Source organism: Anas acuta, chromosome 4, assembly GCF_963932015.1.
Source record: "Anas acuta chromosome 4, bAnaAcu1.1, whole genome shotgun sequence".
Lineage (NCBI taxonomy): Eukaryota > Metazoa > Chordata > Aves > Anseriformes > Anatidae > Anas > Anas acuta.
Window position 1 is genome coordinate 8,882,095 of NC_088982.1, and position 22,348 is coordinate 8,904,442.

At 47.5% G+C, this 22,348-nt stretch overlaps 1 protein-coding gene and 1 long non-coding RNA gene across 5 annotated transcripts in view; one reads left to right on the forward strand and one right to left on the reverse strand.

Annotated features, from left to right (window-relative positions):
- Positions 1–11,873: 11,873 nt before the first annotated feature.
- On the forward strand, positions 11,874–14,260 carry LOC137855526 (uncharacterized). Its single transcript, XR_011095787.1, has 2 exons — positions 11,874–12,619; positions 12,909–14,260. It is a non-coding gene; the product is annotated as an uncharacterized lncRNA (long non-coding RNA).
- A 203-nt stretch (positions 14,261–14,463) lies between these two features.
- ZFYVE28 (zinc finger FYVE-type containing 28) overlaps positions 14,464–22,348 on the reverse strand; it is a 142,749-nt gene continuing 134,864 nt past the window's right edge. For all 4 annotated transcript variants that reach the window (XM_068679718.1, XM_068679717.1, XM_068679716.1 and 1 more), the window contains 2 exons: positions 17,503–17,606; positions 14,464–16,780 (listed from right to left, as the gene is read on the reverse strand). In XM_068679718.1, coding sequence (XP_068535819.1) covers positions 16,649–16,780; positions 17,503–17,606 — 236 coding nt within the window. In that variant the 3' untranslated portion in view covers positions 14,464–16,648. The remainder of the gene's footprint in view (positions 16,781–17,502; positions 17,607–22,348) is intronic.

Genomic DNA, 22,348 nt, shown 5'->3' on the forward strand with positions numbered 1-22,348 from the left:
GGTCATGCTTAGATTTTCCTTTGTAGATTCACATTCGCAATACTTTTAATCACTAGTAAGAAACATAACATGAGTAAAACTATTATGAAACGCTGGAGTACTTTCAGAGGGGTTTAGAAACCCGAGAAAATCGTAGAAGTCAAAATCAAAGATAAGCTTTAATATTCAGCCCTGTGTTGTACATCTGATTAAATATTAATTCACAGCAGTATGTTGGGTACTTACAGTCAAGTTCTCTTGACCCATTTGAAATGCACGGTCACGTAAATGAACCTGGCATTTGAAAAAGGACAGCCCCGCAGACTCTACTTAAATCTTTTCTACAGTTCTTGCTTAATTAGTGGCCTGACCCTGCCCTTATAAGTTGTTGACTTGATCAGTGGCGTGGAGTTATGAAAACACTGCTGTAAGATAGATAAGCAAGCTTTGAAAAACACAGAGGCTCTCCGCAAAATATTTTGTTCACTTTCTTTTTTTTTCTTTTTTTTTTTTTTTTTTCCTTAATCAAAGGACAAAAGGATGGCAACCAAATTCTAGTTTATTCAAAGAATTTGGCTTTTTACTGCCAGTAGCAGAGCTGCAGTACATATGGGAACATGGGGAACTGGTCTGCTTTCTAGCTAAAAAGAGGAAAAAAAAAAAGCCAGCGGGTGGAGCAGCTCCCTGCACTACTTAGTGGGAGATGATGTGGGAAAAGAAGCAGATAGCTCACAGTCCAAACTCAATGCTGAATTACCCAAACCATAGCAACTCTCTTTGCTGTTTGCCTGTTGTTGGGGAACTTGGTGGGAAGACAGTGCAGGCTAGAAGAGTTCTACTTCATCTTCTGCTCTTCCCCTTCTCAGGGGGTACATGACGTCCTTGACCATGGCCAACACATCCACAAACATCAGTGAATGTTGGCTACTCTCAGCCCCTGTTTTGACCATCAAATAAATTCAGCACTGGGGTGAAGCCACCTAATCCCCATCCACAGCCATTCCTTCATTCCAAAGCCTGGTACTGACATTTTTTTTTTTTTTTTTCTTGTGAGAAATTGTTAATAGCATTTTGTTTGGTATCACTGCTTTGATCTCCCCACTTAAATACCACATTAATTCAGAGCTCCCCTGGGTGGATGAGTTCACAGTATTAGTTAACCTCTTCTGCTGGAAGTCTCAAATATGATTTAGAAATAATTCTGTGCATTGTGATGGAAACAAACAAACAAAAAAATCATCATTAATTACAAGTATAAATAAGAGGGATTTCTGTCATTAGATGAAACAGAATTCAGATGCCAGTTCTTTGCATTTCTTTTGCACTGCATTAAAGCAAATTTTCAAATTCTGCATGGTCTGCCTAACAAGTCTCCTTTCTGGTAAGAAACTAAAGGCATTTTCTGGAATGCCTGTGAGCAATAAGCTAGCTGGATCCAGGAAATATTTAGATTTTGATCCTTCTTTTGGGAATAGAAACCGAGCCGCAAAATTTGGGAACACCCAAATTTCATTACTTCTGTCAACTTGTGAATGGTTTATTACTAGTTTAAACTCCTTTAAGCCATCCTTCAAGGTGTTTTTGATCATATCCATGAAAGGACCAAGGTCAAGCTATGTGAAGAGCCTCTCAGCTGCCACGTGCAGATTTCTGACTTCTCACAAAGAACATGCTTGTGGGGGCTCAACCATCTACACCTTGGCAGTGCTGAGGAGCCTCTTCCCAACAACTGCTAGGTGTTCCTCAAGCACAAAAGGAGGAACATGGTGACTTCACCACCCAGTGCCAGAAGGAGGCTTTTTGCTGGTGGTAGTGGTCATTTCTGTGTTATATTAAAGATTACACCTTTATATTTTTAATCTAATTACATTTTATGTTGGAATTCCGAGTTCCTGTCTCTAACCAGTCAGCTGCATGCCACAGTCACCAAGGCCCAGACGTGGCTCCATGCTCATCCTTCTGCCCTGTGAATCTCCAGCCTGGTCCTGCACAGGCCTGAAGGTGCCATGGAGGCCATGGGGTCACTCCTGCGATCCTCTGACCCTGTCTGTGAGCTTTCAAGGCTCAGAGCCCACATCTTTGGTTTGGGGCTGAGTTCTGCAGGTGTTGGCCTGTTGTGTAAGCAGAGAGCACCACCACCAGATACAGGGCACCATCTTACCGCCATGCTGCTGTGGTGGGCTGAATCCCAGTTTAATTCCACTGCAGGTTGTCATCTCAAAGGAACAACAAACACCTCCTTTGAGTGGACAGGGCTGCCACCTGGAGGCACCCCAGTTTTCCTGCAAGGTCAATGAAGGGAGTGAAGCACCTCAGTGAGACCGACTGCAGGCTCAAGAGGTGTCTGACTGGGTTGTGTAGGACATTTGCAGAGACACGATGTGTGATGTGTAGGGCATGGTCAGGAGACGGCCATTTTGGCAACTAAGTTAAGTGGAGGTTTTGTGCTGGAGGCCTCTCTGAGGCTCCAGATTTCACTGGGGAGCAGGGTTGTTATTTCCTGCAAAGCCAAGGCAAAGTCTTCAGGGGGTTTCTTTCCAAGGCCCAGGTTCATGTAGGACCCTGCCACTGACCTAATGCTCTGTTAGATGAATAAGGACTTTCAGCACTTCCATCTTCCCCACTGAGCACAGGCACCTCACAAACTTTCTTAAAAGCACACCTTCAAACAAGTTTTCTCTGGTCAGTACCAGCGATTTCTCCTTCAGCGCCTGCTGAAAACGGAGTCTCAGAGAAGCCTCAGCATTGCCCAACAGCACTGGGCTACCACAAGGGCCAGCACTGAGCACGGCTGGGTTGCGACAGGGCTTGTGGCACTGCAGTGGGACGTCAGAGCCCATGCTGACCCGCTTCCGACAGCGTGACCAAGAGGAAGCAGCCTCAAAAGCATTACATTGCTGCAGAATTCCCGAGAAGTCAGTGGCTAGGCGGAAACAAGAGGTGCAACTGAGTACCCAGCAGGTCCCACAGCAGTGAACCTTCAGCCCAGCTACCTGCTCCTGCCCTGGCTGTGGGTTGCTGGGTTTTTCCGCATGCAGAGCAGAATTTTTGGGCTGTGTTTTGGGCAGCAAATTAACCAAGCGAGAAGGTGATGGGGAGTCACAGTGGGGCTTGCTGCTCCTGCCACCTGACCCGGTATGGTGGCTGGCCTGCTTTCTCTGGCACTGTGACCACAGTTTGGTCCTGGGCATTTTGCCATGTGCAGGGAGGATGGATCTGGACACCGTCCTGCCTTTTGGGCTGTGCCTTGCTCCACAGGGGGCACTTGGGGCACTGTTTGTGAGGAGATGCCCTGAGCACATAGAGGTGGAGCAGTCCATCAGCTGGTGAGCAAACAAGCGGTCACCTTTCTGTTTGCCCAAAGAACAGATCTGTACTGGCACCCCCAGAATACTGGGTGGACAAAAGGTTTTCCCCAAACCTCATAGTTAGCATGACTCAACACAGGCTGATTTCCAGAGAAGAGGCTGTTTTAACTCATTTCCTCCTAGTCCAGCAGCAGGAAGCCTGTCTGTAGGAAGCCTGGGTTAGACCATCACAATGTCACCAAAAGTGGCAAAAAAGAAAGAGAGAGAAAGAGAGGGAAGGAGAAAGAGAGGGAGGGAGAAAGAGAGAAAGAGAAAGAAAGAGAGAAAGAGAGAACGAAAGAGAGAACGAAAGAACGAAAGAAAGAAAGAGAAAAGTCTTCTTTTCTAAATATGCATTAGTTTCATTATTTAATAAAAATTCTTATGAAGGATATGAATTTTTAGGTGACAGCAGTCTAATAAATTTGCTATATTGGCTACAGGACTCAATTCTGACTAGTTAACTCAATAGAGCAAATCTTACCTGTTGTCTCACCTGCCCATTGCCTTGCTCCTAGTTCTGTGTTGGCTCCAGTTTCAGTGGTATCTGCTGACAACCGTTTACAACAGGGGAAACTGTCCATCTCCCCCTGGCTGTGTTTCCTCAGTTTGCCAAGACTTGGGCCTCTGTTCTCTGTGCTTTTGTGACCAAAGGCTTCATGTAGAGAAATGGAGCTGAACTCAAAGCAACCAGTTTACAACCAGGTAATTTCGGAGTCCGAACCCAAGTCTTCATTTGAATATTCATGGCTGCATCTCTTCCTGCAGAAACAAAGACCTTGCTGGGCAAAATTGCTTCTTGGTGTCCCCACTTTGCATGTTGACTATGGAGTCACAGGAGGGCTCAGCCTGCCCCCCCCCCCCCACACACACACACATTAAGTGAGGGAACTTAAGCTGAAGCAAAGGGCACTAAATCACAAGCTCAGAGCAGATGTGCAGTCTCAGTGCCCCTCGTACCGGCAGCTCTCTGTCTACACGCTGCTGCACAGCAAACCACTGCCGGCAGGATTTTGCCACCTTATGTTCACAAACTGCTAATGTGCAAAAACCAATTTTCTCTAGTTTGTTTGAAAACATTCAGTGCCTTTTTTTTTTTTTTTTTTGCATATAAATTTTGTGTGATTTGTGTCTCACTCCTACCAAGTCAGTTCCAGCGCCTTATCGGGGCTAGTCCCACTCCCTTCATTGGTGAGTAGTGTCTTTGCAGCCAGGGTTTTGGTGCCCATGCTAAAGGATAGCTGATTTTAAATCCCTTTTCATTCTGTCCTGAAGATGGGAGGTTAAGTCTTCTTCTTCTTCAAGCTGCTGGTAAAACTTGGTCATAGATTTGGAGGTACCAAAACATAAATGGGATGTGATACAGCCAGCATGCAGTCATTTAAAGTGCAAATATTGAAAAAAGCCTTATTCTGAAATCTATTTACTTAGTACTTCTTTTAAAAGGAGTGAAGATTTCCCTTCCCATAAAGCAGGGGAGCTTTCAATCAGCACAGATTTGCAGCAGTCCTCTGAGTGGAAGTCAGAACATAAACAGGAAAATAATTTGTGTTTTTCCACATAAAATGTGCTAAAGATAAGAAAGTTATCTCTTACTTTCTTACTGCATCAATGCTGTAAAGATGGGTGGCCTTGTATGTTCAAGGGAGGGGCATTTGTGCTATTTAACTTGGGGATATGGAGGTTTGGTCATTTCTCAGAAATTGCAATCTCTTCAAAAACAGAAGAAAAAGGAGAAAAGAAAAAAGAGAAAGAGAAAGAGAAAGAGAAAGAGAAAGAGAAAGAGAAAGAGAAAGAGAAAGAGAAAGAGAAAGAGAAAGAGAAAGAGAAAGAGAAAGAAGAGAAGAGAAGAGAAGAGAAGAGAAGAGAAGAGAAGAGAAGAGAAGAGAAGAGAAGAGAAGAGAAGAGAAGAGAAGAGAAGAGAAGAGAAGAGAAGAGAAGAGAAGAGAAAAGAAAAGAAAAGAAAAGAAAAGAAAAGAAAAGAAAAGAAAAGAAAAGAAAAGAAAAGAAAAGAAAAGAAAAGAAAAGAAAAGAAAAGAAAAGAAAAGAAAAGAAGTCGTTTTATTCCTGTCTCAGTTTCAGAGATGGAAAAGGCAATAGCACATTCCCCATAAGAGCTGTCAAAATGTTACAGAGCAATTCTCAGAGTCCATATGGTTTTCATCAAGAGACAGTTTCTACATCCTCTCTATGTACCATGAAAACCCAACCACTCTGCGAATGCACTGCCCAGACACACCATAACCCGTAGCACTGCAACGATAGCCTTGGGAAGTAAAACGGCACATTGGGGCTTCCCTTGGCACAGTGCAGGTTCCCTCAATAATTCACCTACAGATGGTGAAACCCAGCACTGAGTTCCAGCAAGACTAATTTGTGCTTTACTTTGTTTGCAGGCTTTTCCTCTCTAAAGACTCTTTGGGCCAGGAAACTGCCTAAACATCTCCCACTGCTGCTTTTCCCCATGGATGCTCTCCTACAGCTGCCCAAAGCCCAGCAGCTTCCACCTCACCTAAAACCTCCCAGTTCTGCCCCAGATGCTTAGAGAGGAGTGAAGGGCTTCACTTTTTGGAGTCGGACTGGGGCACTTCTAGGGTGTTACCTGGCAGGTTTCCATCACTTGCTGTTCCCACAGGTGTCACAAAAAGAAGCGCCAGGCTACCCACCCACACCACGCTGGCTGCCCTTGCTGTGATGTCCCTCGTGACGTTTCCTTGCACAGTGTGGGCTCACTGCTGCAGGCTTCAGTGGGAGGCAAGAGGAGGGGATGTCCTCCAGAAGTGAGCTGGAGATCTGTCTGCAGAAGGGCAGCTACACAAACCTTCAAAGACTTTTTTTTTTTTTTCCAGTGACAAATCAAGATGTATATATTTTTTTTCAGCCCTGTCCTTATTTTAAAAAAGAAACCCCAGTGTAATTTCCATGCTAATCAGATGAAAGCTTGCAAAATACATTTCCTTCAAGATCTGGGGGCATGTACGAAGTGGAGTCCGGGTGACCTGTGCCGTTGTCGGTGACACACACCATTTACATCCACGCAAATGGAAACCTTGCCCATGCTGCAGGCACATTCTTTGCTTTTCCCATGCTGCTCGCGGGGAGCTGGAAATGTTTGATGAGTGAAGTCTCAGCAATGCATTTCAGCAATAATTCATACGCTATACATAATTCAGGCACCCGCCGCAGTCCCCCCGTAACACAAGCTGTACGGCGTGTACACACAAGGCCAGGCGCTAGCTTTAAGGAGGCTCCAGGCACAATCTGCAGCAAGAATAAGTTTGATCCGTCTCCAATTTGCACCTGCCAGATCATGAAGGGAGCTAATTGGATTAAAATATTGTAATTATCATTTCATTTACGTGCGGTAAAACCTTAGGGAAACATTTTAAATAGCAGAAAATTTCAGGATGTAGTCTCTGAAGTCTGCTTCTTAAAAACGTAATGCTCTTGCTTTGTCATTGCCTGAGACGTTTTTTTGTTTTGTTTTTTTTTTTCCTAGGAAAAGGCAAGCTCAATGAGGGATGTGCATGTAACTGGTGTAGCACACACACAACACTGATGGTTGGGTTCATCAGGGCTGCTTGGGTGCCTCTTATATCACCAGTCACTGTACCCAGCTCTTAAAGGACTGGACCCAGGAGTGCAGAGGGCAGCAAGGTGCAGGTCTCTGGGGCTGAGGAGCATCACGTCTTCCAGGACATGATGTGGATGGCCACCAGGTCCACAGCAGCCAAGCGTGGCCTCTGGAACGGAGGGCAGCAGGGGTGCCATGGGATGTCTGTGCTGGTGGCTGTTACCACAGGGCAGGGAAATGACACACACATGGTGCTGGGCACTCACAGGGCTGATTTCAGAAACTGATGAAGCAGAACACAAGACAGGCCCAAAGTAACCCAGTCTCCTCACACCTAGTGGGTGCTCTGTAGGGGAGGTAACTCACTTCGTGCAGAGCTGAGGATGTACTTGTCAGGTTTACAGGCCAAACATGGGCTTTCCCAAGTCCTGTATTGATTGAAGACCTTAAACTGGATCAGGTGTGGAGCCTGGATCAGGTGTGGAGCAACTCCTATGAGCTGGGTGCTCAACAGCAAGGCCCATGCCAGAAATTGTCTAATTACCTTCTGTGACATGGAGTTAAGAATAAAGTCACAGCCACGATGAAAGATAACATACAACATCGCTGTGCTCGTGTCTTCACAAAAGCCTTCAGGTCTGCTCAGGTCTCCCGTGGAGCTGGCACGGAGCTGCTGACCCAGAACAACCTCAGGCCTCATTGCATGGCCAGGCCTAACCATGGGGACGCGTTGTGTGCTCATCAGGAGCAGGAAGGTGGCAACAGGAGAGCAAATATCATCCTCACAGGAAATGAAACACCATTTAGGGGACTGCATTAACCCCTCCGACGAGGACACAAGGCTTTGGAAGGTCTAGGTTGCAATTCAGGCCCTGCTCCTGTCACTGGTGAAGCACAGGAGCACACGAGGGCAGCTCTGGCAGCTGCCTCAGCACTTTGCATGAGTTTTGGCAGCCCGGAGCCTGCCGTTGACACAGTTACCTGATCCCAAGGTTACGGTTTCTTTTTTGGAGCAGCCAACTCCATGCACAATACATGGAGCTGATGTTCAAAGGGCGGGCACCCCACCCAGTCTGGAAGCCGGAGACTTTAAGACACGTCCCATTAGACAGGCAGAAATCAATGCCTGCTCGGCCATTAGTCATCCGGGAAACCTCCGCCTCATGAGTCAGCCCAGGAGCCTGGCACAGCTGGCAAGCTGCAAGGGAAGCTCAGTTTGTTTGCTTCCACCCCCACTAAGTGTCTGAGTCGAGTGGCACAGGCAGCAGGCAGCCTCCTTGGGAAACGGCTTGGCAGGGAACACGATGTGAAATCGATTTCTGGTCCCTCCGAGTCACATCTAAGTGTCTAAAGAATATTTGGCTGTCAATTTCCATCTCTCTGGAAACAGAGCAAAGAAGCAAGTCTCACTGAAGCAGGCTACCCGACAGTCTTCTGTTAAGTGCACAAAACCAAAGAAAAGAGGGGGAAAAAAATAGAATCTGAAAAGTAGAATTTGCCGTTTACACAGTTTTGGCTAGTTCTCCTAGCTTCAAGTCAGCCACATATGCTACATATAGAGGAGTTTCAGGATTGTGTCTGTTTAGCATTGACTTTGCTCTCCTTAGCCAAACTGCGTGCAGGAAACTCGGCCTTCCCAGGCTTGAGTCGCTAACACACCTGTGCATGCAGTCAGAGCATCCTCCGTGGGGCTGGGGTGCCCACACGAGAGCAATCACTTCACATCCCCGCCAATTCCACGTCCTGCTCGGGCTGCAGACACACACTGGAGATTTCAAGCCTCCACACTCGGATGGTGTTGATACAAAATTGACTTTGCTACAAAAGATGAAGCGGGTCAATGGAAATAAAGCTTTCAACACTCACTTGCTGAAGCCATGGTTTGTAACCATCGTGTTTCTGTGAACCAAGGGACTTAACCTTTGCCTCTTGGAGAGGAGAGCAGCCCATCAGCACAACTTCTGCTTCAGCTTCCTTGAGACACAACGGCAAGTTTCCATCTCTATAGTCTGGTTGTCCAGCAGAGCTGCTAAGGGGAGCACCGAAGCTCAAACCAGCACACAAAGCCCTGTAAAGGCTGGGAAGCCCAACACCAGCTCGGCATCACCCTGTTGGGCCACCCTGCAGCAGAGCTGGCTGGGAACCACCATACCACGGACTCCCCCTGATGGTGGATGGCTGCAAAGCCAAAACCTGTCTTATTTCTTTATTTCTGAGCTAGATGACAATCAGAACAGTGGGGTTGGCAGCGACCTCTGGAAAGCACCTGGTCCAACCTCCCTGATCAAATAGGTTCATGCAGAGCAGGGTACCCAGGACCTTGCTCAGGTGACTTCTGAAGATCTGCAAGGGGTTCTCTGGTGGTGGTGGTGGTCTCCTGGGCATTTTGTTCAAAAGAACCCAATTTTAAGCTCTTAGCTGAGTTTTAAGCCACTGTTACCACCACTGGGCTGTGGGGGTCTCTGAGGCCCTACCACAGCCCCTATTATTCAGCAGACGTGCAGGCGATGGTTGGAGCTCTGTGCATGTTGCTTTGCTTCACCAGTGACACAGCCTTAGTGCTGTGCTGTCTGCCAAGGGACACCTGAAAAAACTCTCAAAGCCTCACAAAGCGCTCGGTGCCATCCATAGCATTGAGTCCTGCCCACCTCCTGTCCTTGGAGGGTGCCGGGGACATCCCCAGCAGATGGCGTCCCCAGGGAGGGACAGCAGTGAGATGTGCCTTGCTCGGTGATGGGAACAGGGAAGGAGGGGGAATGTGACTGGGATTTTAAAAGATAATCCTTAACACAGGGAGGAAGGTGCATCTTAGCCTCCTCCTGGGTATGCCCCAACTCTGAGCTGCATCAGGTTGTTGATGTTTCACAGGGACAGACCAGCAGGAAGGAGAAGTCTGAAGTCTGATGACAGGGACGTAGCTGAGCAGCCTGGTCCCCTGTGCTTCGGAGAGGGCACAGACCTGGTGAGGCAGCCGCTGCCTGCTGCCCTGCAGAGGGCTCAGCGGAACGGCTCGCTCAAGGTTACATCGGATTAAACTCCTACAGCTCCACTTTCCCACGTGTGGTTTAAATTTAAAGGCTATAAATTTCACGGTGAGTTATTAAAGCCTTCTTGGCAAGGAGAGCTCAGCTCCGAAGGAAGAAAAAAAGAAAAAAAATGTTCTCAGAGTTTGCAAACCCACGGGGAGGCCTCAAGGCAAGGGGCTGGGGAGATTTCCAAGGGGTGGGCAGGGAAGAGCCGAGGTGTTTCACAGCATGAGCCTGGGGCAGCCTGGCTGCCAGCTGCTCACTGGGTTTTGTGGTCGGTGCCGTGGTCCCACACATTGTGCCCAATGCCAGGATGCTCCCGGAGCAGCAGCCGTGCCCCATGCCATGCGGCACATCCGATGGGACGCCCAGAAATTTAGGGATGCTCGTCAGTGCCAATTAGCAAACAAGCAGCAGGGGAGGCCTTGGAAAGCCCTAATTCCGAGGAGGCCCATGCTATCCATCTCAACATCCTCAACAGCCGCCACACGGTGTCACACCAGCCCCGCCGCTGCCACGCTCCGTCACCAGCTGCTATTTTTAGGGACAAACCAGCCATTTCCAGCCCCACAACGGGGTGAGGCGGCCGGGGACCAGGGAACGGGATGGTGGCAGCAGGGAATGGGGAGAGGGGACGAGCGTGGGCTGTGCTTTGTCCCGGAGAGGTTAGAAATGGCAATTTTTGCTGCTTTTATCCCACCCAGGGAATTGCATCCTCCCCAAAGGGCCTCGTGCTGCAGCTCGGAGGCACTGCTGGGCCGTGGGGCACTGGAGATGTTTCTGATTTCTCACACGAGCAGCGATGCAGGAGCAGCACAGGGGTACAGGGGGCTCGGGGGCACCGGGGCAGGCACCAAACCCCACAGCCACACTCAGGCCAGGCTAGCAAGGGGACAGCGGGACCTCCAGTCTGGGGTGAAATGGGGAAGCTCCAAGATTGTCACAGCAGCAGGCGAAGCAGCTCCCTCCTGAAAGCACTGCCTCCCCCCGAGCTACCGAGCCACCAGAGGGGGAGAAATGATTCGGCTCAAGGACTTGGAAAGGAAAGCTGTGCTGCCTTTTCCATCTGAAATGTTTGCTTTGCTGGAAGACGACTTTGGGATGAGGTACCAGGACTTAAAGGTACTCGGAGGCACCAGAAGAGAAAATACACAAAGCAGAATCAGCCCCTGGAAGCTGCTGGGTGTGAGGTGAGGGCCGCAGGTCACAGCCCAGCAGCGGGTCCATCGCTGACAAGGACGGGGTTAGGGGCTGAGGTGGGAAGAGGCAGTGTTAATGCCAAGACCTCCAGGCCGCAGCTACCACACTGCAGCTATGGCCTACGTCCCCCAACCCTGCTGCCCAGCACAGGCACTGGGAATGGATTTTAGGTTCCCCCAGTATTTACTGTCTGAGTACAGTTTAACAAACTCCTTCTTTCCTGCCTCTCCTGCAGGATGGAGATCACCCACCTGCAGCAGTGGCACAAGCAGGGCTTCACCTGAGCCCACCACAGCACCTCCTGCCTCCATCCTCAGACACATGGCTGCACCACCACGCTTTTTGGAAGCCCTCTAATAGTGAACTAAGAAAAAATAATCCAGTGATCAGCATCAGAGAGTTCACCAGCTAGTTACCCACATAGACATTAGCCCCATCGCTCACGTGGATTGTTGTTGATGTATTTCTCATTGCAGCAAGTGGAGAAAAATCACAACTATAATCCACAAGCAAAATGACAGCAGCCTCCGTCTGTCCCCCTCCATCTACCAAGGACCGGTACTTCTGTTAATATTGGGTGGGAATATTTGGGAAAGGCTGCTCATGACAGTCTGCCTTTAAGGTGAGGACACAGCAGTAAGTCGTTTCAAACACTGGTTAGGGGAAAGAAATACAGAAGTATTTCCCCCAAGACTAAGTTTTGAGTCTAACTCCAATATTATTCCTTTAAAGAGAAAAAAAAAAAAAAATAGCTATCACAATGCGATGAGTAACCATGATAGAGAAAGGCTCCTTGCAGCAGCACAGCTGTGTAGCATTTTCCTGCTTCTGCTGCCCCTGGTAAGCTGCCTTCACCTCAGGTACCTCCCATCTCATGTTTGGACCTTCTCAATTCCCTTCCCCATCCCACTGGGGACAGGGAGCCAGAGGCTGGTGGTGCTCAGCTGCCTGTGGGGGCTGAACCCACCTCACAGGACACCACCACACGGCAGGGCTCGGCCCTCGCTCTCTTCAGGACTATTTCTTCAAGGCCTCGTCCCCCACGCTGACAACTACCACGGCCTAATTCCAGCTATAACCTGAAAGCTGGGCCCTGCTGACATCTGAAATGTATCCTAGGAAGCAGTCACCTCAAACACCCACCTGCCCTACTGCAGGGAGAGGGCTGGAGGCTGCCAGTGGCTGCATCGCCTCAGGCTCCAAGGACTTTTCTCTGCTGGGATGAGCTCGGTCAGAGCCCTGGGATCAAGGCCTCGGATGCTGCTTGCAGAGCAATGCTGGGCAGAAGGCAACAAAACAACTTCACACCGCCGAGTGAGCCGGGAGAGAAGATCTGGGCCTCACCTGAGATTTAAGGTCTCTCCTTCCTCCTGCCAAGCAAAGGAGCACTGCAGGGCTCCGAGTGCTGCAGGACAGCGCTGGTGCAAAACCCAGGCAGGGCTCCTGCAGCCCGATGCTGTCGCCAGTGCAAGGACACCGAATGAGGGTCTGAGGTGAGCCTGCGCCTGGGAACGTGAGGGGGGAGATGAGCAAGGGATGGAGCTGAAAGCTCTTCAAATTGTGTAGTACGGCCCCTGATATTTTGCTGACTGTGAAGTATCACGAGGGATCTGGTTTCCACAGAGCAAAATCTGAAAAGTTGGGTGAGGGGGAAAGAGAGAAGGGGAAAATAGCAGAAGGACCCCCAAAATGCTCTAAAGGCTGTCCACGGAGGGGATTTCTTTCAGACAAGCCTAATAAACGCAACTCAGTAAATTGTTATTTAAATTGTCTGTCTCAAAGGGAGCTCCTAGCAAGCAGCTGGCCCTGCAGCAGCCGTGCTCACAGCTCCAAATGAAGACGTTTGGGCGCTCACGATCGCTCTGACGAAGCAGAAAGCAGAAGGCTCTGTGCCTGCGCGGGCAGGGAGTGCTGCAGTCTTGGCGCTCGCGGAAGAGATGCTATCGGGGTTGCCGAGGAAACCAGAGGATGCAGACCCAGCAGCTTTGACTTTGCATAAACTGACAGGGAGTTCAGCTGGGGACGAGGCGCTGAGAAGGCTGGTGTTTTCCTCCAGCTCCCAGGAGCGATTTTGCTGTGGCTGTGTTTCCATTTTCCTGCAGTCAGATCTCCTGCTTCCACCTCTTCCAAATCCAACCCTCCGTGTCCCCCCTTGGTGTCCAAGCACACACAGAGCTTTCCCCCTGCTTACTCCCAGTTTAAACTGGGAAAAATGATTCAGAAAAATGATTCAGAAATCATTTTTATTCAGAAATCATTTTTCTTACCCATCCCTTCCACCCAGCTTCCTCCTCACTCAGCCGCCCTATAACCTCTTCAGTATTTTCACTATTTTTCAGTCTCCTGCACATGCACGATCTCTGACAGCAGAGATTTTGCTGAAGCTCCTTTTGTTGCAGAGGGAGCACCGACATCCCACCTCCCCGCACAAGCCTTGGCAGCAGGAAGCACCGTGCCACTCGCACAGAGCCAGAAGGGCTCATTTCACCATTTCTTGTGAACTTGCTCTGAAAACAGCCTGGAGGCAGAGGGAAGCTGGCAGGCAGCACCAGGTGAATTAATGCCACCTCCAGCAACGTCGCTCTTACCTTGTTAGCCCCTGTCCCTCCCTGAAAGGAATGGGGAGCTACGGTGCATTGCTGTGGTTTCCCCCACTCCTGACTGAAGCGATGTGAATTTCATTGAAAAGGCCCTTTGGGATAAAGTGCTGCTGTTCATTTATTCATAAACACCCCAAGGCAGCATTATTTGCCCATAAATATTACGTGCATTAATTCAACTGCAATTCAACTTGCGTGCAGGCTTCCCATCAAATTTTCCTGACGTTGCACCACTGAAGCTAACACCCTAATGTCACAGAGCTGCAGAAGGGTTTTTCCTTCAGTGAAATGGTATCCCATAGACAGGCATTAAATCCCCTGGGAAAAATAAAAAGATAAAAACCTCGACCCCTACACCAGCTCCATCTCACGTAGGAGCAGAATGGATCAGCGCTGGGCATTGACCCTGCCCAAGAGCTGCTGCGGTGGGTCCAGGGAGTGGTATTTTCACTGTGGATTTGCATCACCCGCAGAACAGCTCGCTCAGCTTTGACATGGGCAGATCAAGGGTGCCTAAGGTGTGAAGTGGCTGCTGACAGCAGAGATTTCGGCCAGCTGGCGCTGGGTTGCCACCCCCTCTCCATACGGGCCACTTCCACTTCCCAACTCAAACTCACTTCTTTCGGGTTATCTGGGAAGTGGGCAAAGTGAGAAAGAATTAGGGGCAGTTTGTTTGACAGGCTGGCAGCTGTCACTACGTGTGAACGGACCCAGAAATGAAAGAGCAATCCGGCACATGGAAGTAGAAAGTCCTGACATTTTAATTATCTGAAGAGATTACAAGATGAAAGTCTGCCTTGAGGCAAATGTATATTAGTATTGATATAGTCATTGTGCTTTTCAGTAAGAGAAATAGGAGTCTGTATTTACATAAGAAACTATAGTGTCTGAGATCTTTAAATATCATATTTATGGAAATGATTCTGAATTACAGCATTTACAAAATAAAAACAAGCTTGAATAAATATTCAGTCCATTAAATAAGATTTTTTTTTCACAGAAGCAACTTTTTGTGCATATTTATTTCACAACTGAAGTTTGTTGTATTTTTTATCCTATAAAAGAAGCTTTAAATTTGTTTTTATTTATTTCTTTTTTTTTTCTAAAAATAAAACTGCAATAATCATTGCAATGTGAAGCCTGAGATTTAAGCCTGAATAAGTATCATTGCTTGCACCACGTTATACTCACCTCCCACCAAACACCCACCCCATGCCTTTCCAAACTCCGGTGAATGCCGACACTTCAACTCAAGGATTCCACAGAAGGAATTTCAGGGAAATAATAAGAAAAATATAAATAAGGTGAGGACAACACATTATAGCTGACATTGTCCACGAACAGCATCATAAGGCTTGTGCATTACACATAAACTAGGTGAAGCTGTTTCATGTGATCCCAAATGACAGTAGTGCCAGACTGCTATACCCTCATATGGCTCGTAACGTTTAATAGAAAACCACTGAACAAAGGGAATGTCCACCAAAAAAAATTATGATTCACACTGGCCAGTTTCGCTTTATCATTTCGAATGACGACCTTTCTTGAGCATGAAACCGCAAACAACTTCCTCATCTCTCTTTTTGTATTTATCAGTTTGAAACACACTGTGTAACTCTGCACGTCAGGAAAGAGGATACAGCAAAGAGCTCTTGATCTCATTTCCTCTGCAACCACAGCACACAGTGTCTTGCTTTTAATGTGGCTAGCTCAAAGCATGTCCAGACGTCTTTGAAACCTCAGTGCTCAGGGAGCTCTTACTGCAAAGAGCTTGTGCAAGATCATAGCAAGAATCCATGTGAATCTTATTTCTTTCCTCTCCAAGTGGAAATAAAAATTAATCCCTGGTGTTTCAAATAAATACAAACATCTTCTGAGCTGTTAGCATGAGTGAAGTAACAGTATGCAATATTTTACACGGTTACTCTGCCAAATGTGGACACCAAGAACCCTTCTCTGGCTGACCATTCTCTAACGCTCTGACCTTTCCAATGTATCACTACGTATTTGCCTTTTAAAAATCATTTTAAAAACTCAGCATGGGATAAATCATTTGTCACAATACTGAATTCTGCTGCTAAACCCTTCCAAAAATATGTACTTTAATATTGATTCATTCATTTGTAATCATTTCCTCTGCAGTTTGTTTAGTTAAGTTTTAAATGTTGATATAGAAACCAAAACTCTGTCTTATACTTTTATTAACAGGATTTAGCATCAATGATGCAGATTATAAATAATCCCAAAATCTCAAAATATGGAACTAGAAGTTATAAATCGCAATTTTTAAAAGACAACTTGGAGTTATTGCTCTGCTCAGTAAATGAAAGGCAACAGAAATAGACTGCTTCAGGACCTCCAGTGCTTCCTACGTGACTCAAAGAAAGTTTTGCCTTTATATAAATATTCAAGATGGATTTGAAATATTGTTGCTTTAATTAATCCTAGCATAGGTAGCAAAAACCTAGCAATGGGCAAGTTAAAGAGCAACGGGAGGGAGAGAGCTGACATCCACAGCCATGCTGGAATTGTAAGCACAGAAGTGTCCAGGCTTTGGGACTGGTTTGCTGAGATGAACTAGATAACCGCCTGCTCTGTTCTTAGCATGTCAGATAAGCAGCAATGCTCGTTCAATTCTCTGAGCCCTATTTCTTTCCCCACAGTGCATTTGTTCTGCATATGGCATCGTAACATTAATGTTTTAGATTTATGGAAGACTGTACTGCAGCCTTAGAGCTACAGACGCTTCATACTTCCCTTTAGCAGCTTAGGAAAATGCAATAAAAACTGTACAAAATTTATAATAATGGATGTCAAAGCTTACACACCCTCACAGGGTCCCTCTTTCAAGTTAAGTCTTGGCTTAGGTCAAATATCTCAGTCCATGTAAGACTCCAGCAGACACACCAGTAGTTTAATACGTCAGATACCAGCTTTGTCACTATAGAAAGGAGTGACGTGGAACATGTAACAGTGAGTGCAAACACGGACAGGCTTCATCTGACCATAGCGAGGTAATGGAGCAGAGTGGGAGGAACAGCGGGAACAGAAGATCTGAAAAAGAAGAGGGAGATCTCACGTTAGTTCCCTGAAGAACTGGTGGGACAAAACTCATTTCAGGAAAGGGGAGAGAAGATGGCATGTGCTGTGCTCCTGGGTACTGGGAATACCCGGGAAGACAGACTAGGGGAGTATTTGTGAATATCCCGAGTTCCCACTCCTGCATGTCCACTATAAAGTTATCAGAACCAACTTCTTTACTGCTTTGTACAAAAGCAAGAAAGAAAGTGAAATGAGACTGTGGATTTCTGGCTTTCCAAGACTTGTGACTGCTTTATTCTCCCTCTCCTTCCCCCCCAGACTTGCAAAGCAGCAGCCCTGTGCACCAGTCATCCTGCAAAGACGTGGAATAAAACAAAGGGACACGCTGTCCCCGCAGCTGAGCCCTGCAGCACCCTCCCTGTGCAGGCTGCTGTGGTTCATGAAAGCTTAGAGAGCAGCAAACCGGAGTGACTCCAGATTCGGGGTGCTGGTTCCTGGGCCTCAACAGGGAGTTCTGCTTTTAAGAGGACAAACTGCTGTATAGAAGTTAACGTTTCCCACCCCCATCAGTTTTTAAATAAGCTGGCCAGTTGACAAAAGACATAGGAAAGCACTTGTCACTTGAAAATCTTGGGCAAGAGCACACGTTTTGCTGTGCAGCTGAGTTCCTGTGGTATGTGTGAATGTGCTGCTCTCCGGCTGAGCATTTCTCACACGTCTGCCTGAGTCATTACCTTGCCACAGCTCCTGCAGTGGTGCTTCCTGCGAATGACCGTGAAAGGAGCCTTGCAGGCCGTGCAGTAGCTGCAGACTTCATCTGGAACCCAGTCAGGAGGATCTGTCAGAAACACAACAACAAAAGGGGAGATAAATCAGAAGGGAATAAAACCAAGCCTGCGATTACCGGGTCCTCCAGGGAGCAGGGAGGATAAAATATCACAGCAGCTGCTTTCATCTCGGCGTCTCAAGGTGCTCTGAGGAACGCCGGGGGGGCTCGCCCCCAATTCCCCACAAGGCGACCACCTCCGGGGCAGAGCACAGCTGCTTTGGGCCTGAAATGAAACGCAGCCCGGGCAAGTGAAAGTGGCAGGGAGACGTGGACAGGCAACATAAAACATGAGGACAGGAGGCTATTGAGCAGAACCCAGGTGGTTTTGACAATGCAACCAGCCATCAAAGCAGGCTGCGAGCCGTTCCCAGCCCCTGCAGCCCATCCTGCAGGAAAGCTGGCTGCTTTTTGTACAGTTTCAGGCAAACTCTGCAGAAAATCGACACAGAGCCTGGCTGCTCTCTGCTGTGCTATCAGTGCTCTTCCTGGAAGTCTGCCTTACCGGCAACGAAAGCAAATACACAAAATCACGTGCACAAGACTTAAGAGAAAAAGATCTCGACCACCATCCCTAAGAGCAGGTTTCAGTTGTTTATTTCTCCTGGGAGCTCTGTAACCCCTCATAAAAGCCAAGCAGCGAAATGGTTTGGTTTTTGCACAGCATCAGGCTCACTTCTGCTGAGCTGCTCCTGCCAGCAACAGGCTGACGCGACCTCCACGAGTCTAAAATTATGAGTGTAGAAATGACGTAGCTGATTGCTTAATTAAGTTAATAAAAGTCTAATCAAGGGCAAGCCAAGTTCTACTCAAAAGGAATCCATGGACAAAGTGGAAACATAAACTGCTGGACATATTCACCCCTGTTCCCCATACGCAGCTTCTCTCCAAGTGTTATTTACAGCACACGACCCATGCGATTGCTGATTTATACACCTGACAAGCACGATCCCTGCCTCAAGGAGCACGTTACCCAACAACAAAATACGCGGCGCACTTAATGCAGAGGTCAAGTGGACAGCAGCTACAGACAGAAAGGAGACAATTAAATGAAAAATCCAGCTCATTGCATTATATTCGTCAGTCAAATGTAGCCGTGACCCGTTTTCCTCTGTCACATTGCAACACTTGTCAAATTTTTTTTAAAAAAGGATATACAATGCAATGCAGGAAACATTCAAAAAGCAGATGGATAAAAAAAAGTCTGAACAGAACTTCAAATCTGGACACAGCTTTTATAAGATCTAAACTATCTTGCAAATTAAGTTAGTTAAGGAAGTAATCTCTCATTTAACAAACTATCTGGTCTGATAAAGGCTGTAATTGTAGGGAGAGCAACCAAAACCGAAGTCAATGTTCAGAGAACTGACCTCTGTGGTAGTAAGAGAAAATAAAATAAAAAAGAGGACTGCACACTGCAGCCTTCACCTCACCCCTGGGAACAGCAGAGCAGTTCATCAGAAGTGCTCTGTGGGGACGTAAGGGCACAAAATCCGATTTAAAAGCCAGAGCTTCCTACGGCAGCAGGCAGAGGCAGCACTGCCAGCTTAAGCCAGAGCATTAATGTCAGTGAAAGCAGAGGATTTTCCTCTCTGTTATTCTTGCTGCTACCTTTGCAGCTCCTACGTGTAACGTGTCCAGGGGAACTTGCCCCTGAAAGCGATCTGTGATGCTGACACAAACTGGGTATCACATCCGTGGGATTACCTAGTCTGAAGCCATGGCATGCTGAGCTTGGACCATCTCCACGTTCTCCATCCAGGAGGTCCTTTGGGTCATCACGTACACAAAATAATTAACCAGTAAAGATATTCCTATTCCTAACTTGCCATTAGACTACACAGCCTTGGTTATGTTTTCGGGGATTTAACCATCCCCTTGATTCTCCCTAATTTTAAAGACAGCAACATTTAGAAGTTATTCAACCTTTTGCCACCAAGTCTTCCCCCACACGAACAGCACACCAGTGAAGTAGTTCGGTAAGTTGCCTACTTTGCTACCTGTGCAGCTAGTTATCAATTTATTATTCACCAAAAAGCCAGAAAACAGAGGCCCTTTTTGTACAGCCTGCAACAGGGCAATAAGAGTCAAGGTTTCTAGAGCAGCTCGTACCGTAACCGCTCCTCTCCTCAGACCGTGACCAACGCAACTCCACTGCAAAGACTCCAGAGCCCATCAGCAAAAGGAGGCTTCTTATCAGCTGGTGCTCACCGTTTGGGTTTGGTTTGTTTGCTTTTCTCTATTGCTGCCCTTGATAGGCATTGCTGGAAAGTTATTTTTGATTGACCTTATCGGGATTTAATTATCTCCGGTGCTAAATAAAAAGGAAAATCACCAAAAGCACTTGCTGGAAGGACGAGGCTGTGAGCAGCCCAGCCTCTCGGAGCCCGTGCAACCCCAGTGCGATGGGACCAGCACCTCTAGGTGCCTGTCTCCAGCCTCATCCCCCTCAACGCTGTGAGCTGCCTTCCTGCCTGACTTACATGAGCGACTGAGTCATCATCGGGCTTTTTATAGAACAGGTTTCTGAAACACTCTCTGAAGAGCAGCCTCGTGAGGGTAGAAAGCTCCCGCAGGAGGAGCACAGCAAGTTAGAGAGATGAAACCTTCAGCATCATCCCAAAGGCTGGCTGGAAGCAGGGCAGCAGACCGTGCCCGCAGGCTTTTTCTTAGGGTCCTTCTCCAGGCTGTGCAGCCCCACCAGCCCCGCACGCAGCAGTGGATGGAAAGATCCAGTCCCCAAAGCAGCATCTGCCTGGGCTTCGGGGATTTGCACGAGGCATGGAGGGAAAGGCTCGTTCGTGGGCTAATTGGCCCGCTGCTTCATCAGGCTGCGAGAGCTCAGAGAAGTCTGCTGGGAAACGGATGAAGACCACAGCACGAACATCAAAGAGGAGGAGGAAGGGAGGGAAGGGATTAACGAGACAGAGAACAGAAATAAATTTGGGAAGAAAACATAAAAAGCGTGCACAGGAAAAAGGCAGAGAAAAGCAGCGAAACAAGTAATTTAATGGCTAGGAAGCACGAGTTCAGAGAAAGCAAAAAAATAAAATTAAGGGCTCAAGATAAAGTGAAACAGTGTGGAGACTGAAAAAGACATTTAAAAGGGAGAGACAGTATTCCCAGCTCCTCGCTATTATATCCTGTGTTATGAAAGCCAATAAATCATGAAACTTTATGTTCTTTTGTTTCACTTTTATACTGTAGCTTTTACAATTCACCTTTACATGTCCCTGCAACCTCATTAGTTAAACAAAGTTCATTCTGCACTATGAAAGCTACAAATCCAACATAAACCCAAGACGCTGGAGCTCTAAGAACAGCATAATCATGATAAAAATCAGATGCTGGAAACATGTCAAAAAGCAGATGTGAAATTATTTTGCTTCAATGTGTGCAACACGACTGCTGCAGCCTGTCTGATCTGACATAAGCAGGGAGAACATCTCCGTGCCACCAAGCACAGGGAGCCTGCACCTGGACCCATCCACAGGGGTGAGGCAAACAGCACCAGGACACGCTGCCAGCGTGGTCCTCAGCTAGAGCTCGGTCCTGCTGGGATGGACACTTGGCAACAGCAGTGCTGAAGACTGAAAGACCAGAATTAAAAAAACAAACCCTGCCTCCTGTGAGTAAACCATCCGAATCCACGTGTTGACAACACAGAGCCACACAGGTCTGCAATAACCGTGAATCCTTACCGACAGCCTGAGTTCATTTGGTGGTGCTGACACACAGGATGAAAAAATCCCCCAAATTGCTGGAGCTTGCAAGTTGCCTCATCTAACAAATCTATAGTCTGGAAGAAAACAAATCCAAAAGCATGCACTCCCAACTCCCTGTGGAGGGGCAGCTGCAAACCCCGAAGCTTGTGCCAGCGCCTGCTTTAGGGCCAGGCAAGAAGGGGTGGACCCTTTCTGCATCTTCTGTTCTTATCGAATAACCATAATGCAGAACTGGAAGTTCCTCCTGGATGAATGTGTATTAAATTTTGGAGCACTCCATGCACAATCCTGATTATACTTTTCCCAAAGCAGCCTCAGCGAGGGCTGTTCCTATGGCACCCCGTGGAAGCTACGGGGCTGCAGGCATCATCACGCATTATCCTCACTGCTGCAAAAAAGGTCAGGCTGCCTTGCTGCAGCTCCTCTGATGAACGTAGGAGTTGTGCCACACGGTAAATTCCAACAGTTGTAAGTACGGAAAGCAGAGAACTAAGGTGACGTGACTTTACCCCTCATCCCAACCTCCACGGGAAGATGAGCCCTTTTTTCCCACATGACACTTAATTTTCCGCATATCATTCCAGGCAGTCTCCAACTTTTATGTAAGATTCCTTGGAGGCAACTGCACCAAAGTAATTTTTTCCCTTGCTCAGTAGATTTAGCCTTGATTACAGCTGGCTTGAAATTTTTCAATTAAAATAATTTTCTGCTTCAACAATGTTATTTGATGAAAATTGGGGCAGGGGGGAGGTGAGGGCAAAAACAGAGGTACAGACTTATTAGCTTCAAGGACAGCTCTGTCAAATGGCTTTCTTAAGATGCGATCTCTGCGCAGACCTAGGAAGCTCTGAATGAAGCACGGAGCTCAGCAGACTCGGGCTGCAGCCTCTGCTGTGCCTGATTCAACACATCTTGACCTATGACATCCTGAATCTGTTCTGTACGGGTGCCTGACCAGCAACTTACTCTTCAGGCCAAATAATTATTAACATAAAATGAAGCAACTCTGATAGAAAACACTGATTTTCA